Genomic DNA, 12,130 nt, shown 5'->3' with positions numbered 1-12,130 from the left:
TCTAAATGCTGATCGTAGAAATGCCTGCAGACGGACTTTGGTTTAGGCTGCTGTTTGTTATGCAGGCCACAGGGGACACTGAAAAACATTTGTTTTCAGCTACAGAGACTAAATGAGACCCGGTGGGAGGGTGAGCCCATCATCTTCAGTTTGGAGAGTTCACTATCTCACACTCAGACATGGTTCCTGCGTGCCAGTCAAACACTGTTTATGTCGACTTAACACCGCCGTATCTGCTGGGAGTACAAGAATAGCACTCAGTGCTCCTGCCCTGTGTAAGGAGTGTCTATCATCACTTCACGAGACAGTCAGATCTTCCCTGTAGGATTCAAGTGCAAGACGATGGTTTTTTGTGCATTTGATGACTTCTATCTCTGCATCCATTACATTTCTTTCTGTTACCTGATTGTGGACACATGAGGTCCAAGTTTTAACTATTTATAGTGAATCTAGCTTTTTCAGCCTGGTGTAAAGCTGGATAATTTTACTCAGCCTCATTACGCTGAATAAAAACAGAAGTTAAACATCTGATAGAACTGGGTCTTTGCAGGGTCTCATGGAGCAGATCAAGGTCAGCAGCATGCTACCTCTTTCTTTATTTGAAGGCTATACAATAAACAAAAGCTACTAAGTAGAAATTGTAATTTTTTTTTATAGTACAAGCACATTTTTCCATTTACATTAGTAGAACGGGTGGAAAAGTCAAGTCATGGTTAAATTTAGAGCAAAGGCTGATTTTCTGTTTTTTTCAATGGTTAATAACCTGAATAGACAGCTAGTTTTAAACTCTATGTTTATGTGAACAGGGTGCAAAACTCTGATGTCCTCATGTATTTTAAATGAATACTAAATGTCTTAAAATAAAAATATTCTCTTCCCTTGTCAGGAAATAGAAACAATTTTTCAGATAATTTCTTGAATGCCAGTGACTTGCACCACTGTTTATTTTGTTGGAATGTGTTTTGTTTTTTTTTTAATGTGGAGTTTATGAGAGGTTCCGGCTAGAAATAGTCGGCCTCACCTCGACGCATGGCTCTGGACACCCTAGGCAGTTCGATGATCAATTTTGTCATCGTTTAATCTGATCTGCGGCTGTATGTCTTGGACACTCAGGTGAAGAGAGGTGCGGAGCTGTCCACTGACCACTACCTGGTGGTGAGTTGGCTCCGGTGGTGGGGGAGGAAGCCGGTCAGACCTGGCAGGACCAAACGCGTAGTGAGGGTCTGCTGGGAACATCTGGCGGAGTCCCCTGTGAGACGGAGCTTTAACTCCCATCTCCGGCAGAACTTCAAACACGTTCCGGGGGAGGTAGGGGACATTGAGCCTGAGTGGACCATGTTCCGTACCTCCATTGCCGAGGCGGCTTATCGGAGCTGCGGCCGCAAGGTTGTTTGATCTTTTCACAGATTATCTGTCCTCATATTACACTGTCATGACATGGTTTCAGTTTTAACAAATATGGGGGAAAAAAAAATATTTTTGTAGAAGTTACATCCTGCAGCATTAAGCACCAAGACAGAGTGGAGTTAAGGGGGTTTCTGTTCCTACTGGCTCACATCTTAGCATTGTGTAACGGAGTGTGAAACTCTGCATGTTGCACACAGAGAACTGCACCAGGGTTTCTAGCCGACTTCTCCTTACTTTATGAGTAGTTGCAGCCTGCAGCTTTTTACCACTTTGTGTGTCTGACTTATTAACTGAACCCCCTCCATTAAAATCTTGGAGAACATCTGTAGTTTTTAAGGGTAACACTTCCTTCAGGCAGAAAGTTGCTTTATGTTAAAGTGTCAAAATGGATGAGGAGTTTTTAGCACATGATGGATTTGTCTTTCAGCTGACTCATACTGAGGCGGTGTGTAAAAAAACACCTTTGGGAGCTTTACTGGATTAGGAGTTTCATGGACAGGGGGCATTTCTGCACTGTGGGTAAGATCTAAAGTAGTTGCATCTGTCCCATTTCTTTTGTCCTTTATTTGCCAATTATGTGAAGTAAATATGAAGTAGGAATAGATATAAGTAGCAATTCTTGCAGATTGGAAGTGTTTTTTTTTTTTGGTATCTTAATAGAAAACAGGTAAATTGCTATTCATGGTATAGAAACATACAACTAGTTGCTTGTTTCTTGCCAATGACTTTTATTATGGAATGTCTTGTATAGGCGACTTCTTTTTTTGTCCGTCTTGAATCTGCTGTAGTTCTAACTCTGCAGCATAAGCTATGTTTAAATTGGACTACGGATTTTCTGCGTTTGGTCAGGATACAGTGAAGTTCACTCTTCTGCAGAGAGGCTGCATCAGACAGCAAGGGACATAATCAAAAGTCAGATGTCCTGAAGCAGTACTCGTGTTCCTGGCTACTCAAAATCCTTAAGGGGGCGGTATTATGTGTCTTCCAGGCGTACAGTGCCATTTTATAGCACAAATATGTCTTACCATGTTACTCAGAGTTGTTATAAAAGTGCTGTACGTATAATATTACTTTAAAGAAATTTGAGTTTTTATTTCAACAACCTGAAATTGGGCGTGTCTCTTAAAGAAGCTCCTGCTCTTTCCGAAGCTTCACCTTCAGGAGTTCGTCAACATCAATCCTCTATTAACCCTTTAACAATATTTTAACAGTTGAATGGTTGCCATGGGAGATGAAAGAATCTGTCAAACACACATGAAAAAAATCAAGGTGACACTCGAGATGGGATTCTGATGAGGAAATAACATTATAACGCAATGTTATTAGCTAATACATAATAAGCTAATATTATGTATTAGCTTACATAGTACCGCCCCTTTAAAAATCTGGCCTTTGGGTCTGTTGCAATAAGCAATAAATCAAATTAATCGTATAAATTAAAATGAGCTCAATAAGTTCCATTTCCATAATTTATAATTTTCTTTTCTCTCTCTGTTTCTACCAAAAACTGGATGATAAAAATCTTCAGTATGGTGCTTTGGTTTCACTTAGCCAATTTATTTGAAGAAGAGATTATATAATTGATTTCATCTGTTGTTTCTGTTGTTTGGTAACTTTACTTTATATATTTGAAATGTCCTCCAGTTAAATGTTAAATGTTCATTAGAATCTAAGGTTTACCGATTTGTGAGAGCGTGTTCTTGTATTATTTTGCCATTGGCATTATACCACTTGAAAATGGTTTCAAAACAACAATATTATCATTTATCGCAATAACTACTGGGACAATTTATCGTCAGACATAATTTGTTAATGTGACAGACCTGCTGATCTACCTATTCTGATTTTGGCTGATTCTTTGGTCTGAAAAGTTTCTAAACAAAGTAAGTTGACAACGCTGGAGTGATTACTGCTAACCGCACACGTGCAGATGGGCGGATCTGTCAGTCAGTCCTTTCTGACATTAGAAACAAAACTTACAGTAAAATCATACATACAGTAGCTGCAGGCATTAAAAATAAAAGCTTATGTTTTGAGGTGGAGTCAAAGCAACGCCGTCAGTGATCCTGTGTGTTTGATAATGTATAGCCCATCAAGATGCTGAGGCTATTTTTAGCTGGCTCACGAGTCATAAGACGCAACTCCATTATCGCTAACAGGGCCGGATCGCTTTTAACACATGCTCAAGTGCCATTTGTGGGTATGCAGCAGGGTGGAGCGGGGTGTTATCTTCTAGATGAGACCATTCCTCAGGCTGGAGGGGTAGATGCACTTCCTGGGTCCCCATCTGCACGCCCAGAGCCATTAGCACAGACAGTCTGATCCGATCACCACAGACGAGACGGCATCCTTTCACATGGCCCAGCGGACAGCGAGAGCCAAGTTAAATGTGGGGGTGGCCTTTGCTTTTATCCCATCAAGCGCTCTTTTTTTGATACGTGATAAAAAAAATTTCAGAATAAACGAGTCGACGATTGATATGAATGCAAATCCGGGTATCATTTTCAACATATGCCTACAATGAATCAGGAATACGTCATTTTGCTGGAGTGTTAAGTCGTTTCTGGTTTGAATCACATTTGGTCTCATGTAAGGTATACGCAGGGGTGAAAGTATGGTAGGGTATACTGCGTACCACTAAAAGATTTAGCGGGGGTACGCAGTACCTGCAAGAGAATGGAGCGGCTGTCAGCTGTAAAAATCAATGGGTTCACTGTGCAGCCGTGAGTGCACCCACTAAGCAGCCGTGATTGATTAGTTTTTCAAGAACAGTCTAAAACACGACTTAATCAGTTAATAGCTTTTTTCCCCATTTCATATTGTTTCTGAACTGTTCGTGCTTTACTAGAGCAGGGGCACAATACGTCAATCGCAGAAGGTTTTGAGTCGATCTCGGCATTAGGTGACAAACTGGACGCCGCCAGGACGCTGAAACCAGCACGTCCTCCTTTGGCTCGCTTAAAACGTTCGTAACATTATTAAAGAACAACAAAAAAATCAACAAAACGTGTTCAAATTAATGACAAAACAACAATAATAATCTCAGTGATTATTGTTTCAACAAAGTGTTGCGCAATTCTGTGCGTTTCAGTTCCATTACCAAAATAACCAGCAGAGCAGGAGTTTAAAATTAACTAATCGACCACAGCTGTGTTCAGAGAGGCTTATTAATGATCGCAAAATAAATATCAAGCCTGCAAACCTAATATCGTAACGGACTGAATGTTATGTTTTTAAAGTAATCTCTGGTCGGCTTGTGGAGCGCAGGAGGTTGCCATGGCAGTGAGTGTGCTTAAATGACAGAGAGAGACTGAGAGTAAAAAGGTGCGAGTGGTTTAGAGTTGATCACCTGTTCGGGTTGTTTTATCTTTGTTTACCTTAGCCTTGGTGCGTCACAGTCGCTATAATTTCTGAACGTTCAATAAATGACAAACTTGGACTAATTATCCCATTCATCTGTGAGTATACGTCATTTACAACAAACATCAAACACGGTAAATATGTTTCATTAACTATTTAACAAGCAAACGGCTTCTACCGCAATAATTAAGTGAAATTAAATTAATTGTCTAATATAAAAAAAATAGTTTGGTGCTGTCGGGTTCAGAGTCTGAGAGGATTTTCCTTTATCAAACAATTTTGTTTTTTGCCTCTTATTTAGTGGAAATATTGATGTTGATGAGACTTTCTCCAATATGATAACCGTTTTCAACCTTTATAGCTCCACTGTTGAAAATGAGGCTCTAACATTCACAAATGACAGTGAAATAAAATCCAGTCCAACATCTGGTTTGAGGTAATTCCTCTGGAACCTGTTGGAGGAAAAATATCCCAACTTCAGAAGATGAGCTTTAACCTAACAGAGCTCTGTGGTTCCTCCTATCAGTATGAGAGTCGGGGTGAGGAGGCGCCATGTTAGGAAGAGAAGTGGAAGCTGCAGGATCTTCAGAACAAACAGGTCATAATGCTAGGTTTACTGATTATCCCTCTGTCTGGACACAGGATCAATAGAACCAGTTTAAAAGCTAAACTGAATGGTTATATGCCAGACATGGAAAACTGGGATGCACTCCATGCCATGATGTTCAGAATTTAGGTCTCATGGCATCTCATAGTGTCAACATTGCAGCCAGTGGGCTGAAGGAGGAAATACAGCTTTATTTTATAGCAATTCAAGAGCTACACAGCTTTTATTGCTTCGCAAAAAAATTAATCAGCACAGAAACCCCAAAGCATGCTTATATATATATATATATTTTTTTTTTTTTTTGACCTCTTTTTTTTCTATTGCAAGTTAGCACTGTAACATTTACCTGTCCTTTTCATTATGAAACATTTTGCACTTTAATCACTGTTAAAACTAATTTGTTGGTAGAAATCAACAATTTTTTTTAAAAAAATCAAATCAAACGTAAAGTATATAATTAATAATTTTTTTATATTTATTTGGGATCCAATAAAGTATTTTTGAATTTGAAAGGTTACATGTGCCAATAGTCAATACCGCTCACATCCAATAAGTATCTTTTCTATCCCACACAAGTCATCATGCACTGTTTACTGCAATTAACCAGCAACGCACCAATATGATAAATGTGTATATATAATTCCGGTAAACTCTAATTAAACACTGAAAAAAATTATTAAAAATAAGAGTTAAATCAAACTCTACCAGATTACAGAGCAGCACCAAATAAAAGTTGTCATAAAATTCCTCTGATGCATAGACATAATTTTTTTTTAAAAAACCTGCAAAAATGTACTCTCTCTCAGCCTGAGGAAAGGGATTCATCTTTCAATGTTTGAGTCAGAATACGTCTCTCGGTCCAGACATTTTGATGGACGCTAATGTGAAGCAAATGGCAATGAAGATAATGATGGGTTTCAGGACATGAACTATTAATTATCTACATTTCTCTTTGAGGTTTTCATTGGTTTTCCTTTAATGCATGTTTGCCGTTTGTGATGTTTACCATCTGCTGATTCCACCTCAACTGGTTATGTGACATATCAAAACCATAGTCATTCGAATGACATGCAAATCCAATGTAACGCATGTTTACAGCGAATAAACAGACCAGAGGATCATATATTGGAGGAGGAGGAGGTTTGGTCACTAGTAGTTTGCTAACTACTTAGACTTGGTGATTTTCTTTGGCACTGATTTTCTTTGGTGCACGAGTATTAGCATGTTCTGCCAGGACATGCAGTTGGTACTTGTAAATTGTTGCTAAATTATTCATAAACTTTTGTAGTGCTCTCGCTATAAACGGCTCAGGGGTTATGATTGCAACAGGAGAGAATTCAATTGAACACCGATGAAGATTAAAGGTGACTCAAACTTGGAGGAAAACGGGGGGTTCGAGTCGTTTCGGACGCAGAGTGTTATAATCAGCCCGAGTGTCTCAAAAACCGCTGATCTACGGGGTTCTTCCTTTTCTCAGGTTTACAGAAAATTCTCTGAAAAAGAGAAATTATCTAGCAGCAGCTATTTGAATGAGAATGCCTCATTGGTGTCAGAGGTCAGAGAGGAATGGCTGTCTGGTTTGAGATGGCAGAAAATGAACAGCAGCTAAAAAAAAAAAAAGAAATACTTGTTACGACTAAGGTGTGAAGAAATCTCATCTCTGAACACACAACACTGTGACCTTGAAGCAGATGGGCTGCAGCAGCATCCCACTGCTACCAGCAATCACCTGATTACCAACATAACATTTCTAATGCTGAAATCTACAATTTTAAACGAAAATGTACATTAAAATCGTACTAATTAACTGGAATAACAATAAATAGGAAAGAGAATTTTCTAATGTTCATTAAAACTGGGATATTTCAGCTACTGAATTGCACCAAGTGTTAAATGCACCTGGTTTATTGTCAGTCTGACAAATCATGAGAGGTTTCTTGAAGATTTCGTTTCATCTTACCACATGCAAGAACACAATTCAAATCCTCTGCCTCCATATCACCCTGACAGCTAATTCTAAGTGACTTTAATCACCAAGTTTGTTTATTTAAGTTGTTTCTAACTTTTCTTGGACTATCAGCCTTGTAGTCAAGGCTCTGCTTTTAAACTTGGCCGGACAAAACTATTTACTTTTTGTTAGTTTGTCAAACGTCTACAGTGTGGAAACAGGAGGCAGTAGATAAACAAAGACAGAACTTCCTGGAAACCTTCACAATAAGAGCCTCAAGAACATATGAAAATACGAGTAACTTTGTGCTCTCTTGATTCTTTTAACAAAAACATAATATTAACAACGATGTTAATATTATGAACACATTCTAGAATATGTGCATTCATATTCTAGAATGAACATTCTAGATGTTCAATCTATAATATGAACATCTAGAATATGAACATTCCAGATGTTCATATTGTTACGCTCCAAATAAGAACAGACCACAGAATCAACAGATCACACAGCCTGACTACCTGGACAAGTGACAAATTGTTCAACATTGCCTGCTTTAATGAGTCAAAATTTCAGTGATATTTAGATGGTACGATCAGATTTTGGCATAAACAACAGGAAGACATGGACTCCCCTTAGGCTTACATCAATGGTGGCGGTGTAATGATATGGGAGATAATTTGTTTGTTTACTTTAGACTTTGAAAACCAGAGCCTAAATGAGACTTTTCACTGACCATCTTCACTTACTTTTTTTTTTTTTTAACCACCATTGCACTGAGAAGTAGCTCCTATAATGAGCTCAGCAGATATACAGTTCCTCCAGGCGTTTGCTAATTGCTGCTGGCTAGTCTGAAGGAGCTGAGCAGGGGATCTGAGGCAGAGTGCTGCTCTGTGAGGTAGAAGCTTGTAAACTGCACCTCAGAGGAGGAGCTTCGTCCTCGAAGGTGGCCAAGCAATTTGCAAAGCTAAATGGTTGCCATGGGAACATGAAAGGCTTTCTCAAACGTGCATGAAAGTATGTTTTTGATGAGGGGATAATATGATAACATGATGTAAAGCTGAAAAAAGTCAATTTTACATAATACTGCCCATTTAAAACTCAGTTCTAAGATGTTCACAACCCAAGCAACTCAACCCATCTCGCAGAATGTGATAAAAGTTTAGCACAAACAGCTTAGGTATAAACTTACCATATTAACTTCTGATACCATGTCTATGCTAGCCACATCAATGCTCATGCCAACAGCAACCGGTGGACCTAAAATGAAAATAAACAAAATACAATAAAATAAAGGAAAATTTGGTTTACCGGCCCTAAAATTAAAAGAACAGTTGGAGAAACATTTATACTAAATATAACAATAGCAATAAATAGCCTGAGTCATACCTCCAAAGTCTGGCCGGAGACGAATATCATATCCTTTCAACAGTTTGTCCACAGTTTCTTTGACAAACGACATGTTTCCTGGCTCGTTGACGCTGAAAAACAACAAACAAAGGTTGTCAGTCCTGGTGGAGAAAACTCTGGTGTTCGGTTGGAGCCCCCACAGAGGCTCTCACCTCTGGGCGCAGCACATCACAGCCACGACCAGCGGCAGTGAAACAGCGTCCAGCAGCCCCCTGCCCTGACTCCCCCACATTCCTTATGGACTCTCTCGGTGTGTGGCTATTTTTAATGACCAAATGAAGGTGCGAGTGAAGCTCTAGCTAAGGTGAGAGTTGTTCCCCATCACTTCTGCCTCTGTGTCAGTCTGTGTTGCCAGCCTTCAGCAGACACAGGCGCGGTAACTTGGACGGTCCTTCCCTGTGTGAGACGACGGCGGAGCCGCACACAGCCGCCCTACGGTGGCCGCTCCGCACTCCCAGCATCATCCTGGGTGGAGGCTGCTTCCAAGCACTTTTAGCTCGAACGACGGGGAGTTTTGTCTGGCGTTAAAAATGCTCTAATTACCGTCGCTCTCGGTAAAAAACCACGGAGCGAAGCCGAAAGGGAAAAGGAAAGGCTCCTGAAAGGAGTTTCCAGAGTTGAGAAAATGATGTAAGAGCCATATCTAATTATTAGAGCACGTGACTTCAGAAATCTACAGCCGCAGTTTCTTTACGGTGTGGACCAGAGCTAGTGAAGCAGTTTATAATGTACAGGCTCAGAACAAAAGTCGGTAAAAGCTGGGGTCCTGCTTTTAAGGCGACTCCATGTGTATCTAAATTTCAGTGATTCTTGAGAAAGGGACAAAACAGGTCCTATTGATAAGGCACAAAATGTGAATAAAATATATACAAAATATAATTTTTTCAAATATCTGACTAAACTAACCTGGGTCATGTGAGCACAACAATGTATATTTTCCTGGTGTTTGCTGAATATTTTTTTATTTTAAACATTATAGTAGGTGGATGGTGTCTTTAAAATCCCTTGTCCTGGAGCAGAACTCAATACATTATAATAGTTTAAAACAATTAAAGAAATACTAAAATAATATATTATGACAAATAAGTATAAGTATTCATATAAATAATTATAAAAGTATCAATAAATTGAATTAAAAATCATTTTTATATATTTCCCAACTCCATTGAAATTTGTCCTATAGTTTTTGTCAACACCGTCAGACATAAAAAAAAGTATTAAAAAAAAATCAGGCATTATTGGGGGGCACCAGAACTTCTGCGGACCTCATGACCTCTTCCTTTCTCTTCCTTTGCCAAGAGGGCTAGTTAGCTCTGGTCAGCTTATGTTATTCTTTAGTTTTTTCTTCTGTTTTATTCCTATGTTGCTCATCACAACCATGATGCGTCAACTCCATAACTGACAATTTACAAAACTTTGAAGAAATTTTGTGAAATAAAAGCTTAATTTTAGTATACTGTAAAGATTTCATGGACCTGATGAGCTACAATATGACCTCCTTCAGAATAACGTCATATAAATTGAGGTAGTTTGGTATTTTGTCAACTCTGTCAGATGTCAACTCCGTTAGAGTTTTTGTGACTCTTTCAGTGAAATTGTTGACAAATCTCACATAAATGTGTAATTCATTCATCTTAATGTATTTTACATAAATTGCATTACTTCACATGTATCAAGTATTTCTTTTTACTCACTAGTTTGTCACCACCTTCAGTTCTGTCAACTCCATCAGATGGACTTTTGGTTGTTTTTTGTTTTAAATGTTCTTTTTTTTTTTGTTTCTTGAGAAGCATTTGTCCGTAAAAATGAGTAAAAAATATTACTAATAGTGTATTTTATAAATTATTTTATATTTATTTTTGTCAGATGGTGATGACAAAGTTCTGGGTCAGGTCGATTAAAAATGTAATTTTTTTTTTTTAAATGTTGCAACTGGGAGCCTGAATCTTATCATCTTTACATTTCCAAAACATTATTTGTCATATTTGCATACATAAGGTTGAGAAATAAAAAAAAATTGGGGGAAAATTAAAACTCATTTTGTCCCTATTCTTAAGAATCACTGATTTAATATTTCTGTTTATTTGTAATTTGCTCCTTGTAATATTTTGTCCCATTACAGCAACACACTGCAGTGTATTTCATTGGGACTGTGAGTGATGATGAAAGGAAAATGATGTACATTCAAAATGTTTTACAAATAAAATATTGTGCTGTGCATTTGCATATTGCCTTTCTGAGTTCAAACTTTGCAGAATCACACTTTGCTTCAACTGCATCTGCAATTATTATTATTATTTTTTGTTTGTTGATGCATATCTCTACCACTTTTATACGGGACAACTATGAGTTATGCACTCCACAAATCTGCCTGTATAGAACAGAAAGAAGAGGGTCCGCTGTTGAAAGCCAGTAGAAGTTCTTGTGCAGTTTGGACAAACCATAGGGGACACAGCAGAGAAGTGAAAGTACATAAACTCTTTCAGAACTTGTGCAAAGTTTAATGTGTGTGTGGGGGAAAAAGGTACCTTTGAAAATCATCCTAAATACTTCACCCCCACAGAGAGCTGGAGTCAGAGAAAAATTTTGGCTGGGCACCAAGGGCCGGATTTACAAGGATGTGGGCTCCTGGGCTGGAGTCAGATTTGGTGACTCCAGATCAGATTTGGTAGAGAACCAAATATACCAAAGCAAATTTCTACTAATTTGCATTAGTAGAAATTTACTAATGCAAATTTCTAGTAACTTGCATTGGTAGAAACAATTTCTACTAATGCAAATATTTTTTGAAACGGTTGATATGTATTGACAGTATAGTATGAGACAAATAATCTGAAAAAAGGAAAAAAATCAAGCTTTTCTGCCTCCTCCCATTGCTCCCAGTGCTAACTAGGAACAATCAATCAGAGACAGGAGGCGGGTCTCAGCGCTGTCAATCACCCTCCTGTGGTTGATCACCCCCCCCCCCCCATTTCCTTTAAGCTACGCTGAAGCTAGCAGAGCATGTCGTGAATGCTAAGGCTAGCTAGCACAGCCATCGATAAACGGTTTTCGTGTAACAATAAGTTGTTTCCCCAGTGAGTACATGAGCTTGACTGACAGCAGTAAAACCCTCCTCCTGGCTCTGATTGGTTGCTTTTGATCGGGACCGGTGCGTTTCTTCCGAGGGCAATAGCAGCTCAGGGAGGAGGTGGAGGAGATCACTCTTTTCACAGATTATCTATCTGATATTTTAATTAACACGTTAAAAACATAATTTATAAAAGTTACATACTGCAGCTTTACAGTATACTGTCTTCTCCTACCTGTATTAATTTGTAGTGGAGCGAAATTCTTCTACTAGTGGAACACGACCAAAAGAAAACAAACAACCTAGTGGTTACAGTTACTGGTGAGGA

The 12,130-nt window shown here is 38.7% G+C and overlaps 1 protein-coding gene across 2 annotated transcripts in view; it reads right to left on the bottom strand.

The window, feature by feature from the left end:
* gabrb3 (gamma-aminobutyric acid type A receptor subunit beta3) overlaps nt 1-12,130 on the bottom strand; it is a 61,271-nt gene that overhangs the window by 18,024 nt on the left and 31,117 nt on the right. The window contains exons 1-3 of one of the 2 annotated variants that reach the window (XM_008407636.3): nt 8,885-10,430; nt 8,712-8,803; nt 8,515-8,582 (exon numbers count right to left, since the gene is read on the bottom strand). In XM_008407636.3, coding sequence (XP_008405858.2) covers nt 8,515-8,582; nt 8,712-8,803; nt 8,885-8,964 — 240 coding nt within the window. In that variant the 5' untranslated portion in view covers nt 8,965-10,430. Of the gene's footprint in view, nt 1-8,514; nt 8,583-8,711; nt 8,804-8,884; nt 10,431-12,130 lie in introns of those variants that run through there. The other variant, XM_008407635.3, reaches the window with a different exon arrangement.

Source organism: Poecilia reticulata, chromosome 4 (assembly GCF_904066995.2).
Source record: "Poecilia reticulata chromosome 4, P_reticulata-male-v2, whole genome shotgun sequence".
NCBI lineage: Eukaryota > Metazoa > Chordata > Actinopteri > Cyprinodontiformes > Poeciliidae > Poecilia > Poecilia reticulata.
This window is presented reverse-complemented; position numbering and strand designations above follow the sequence as displayed.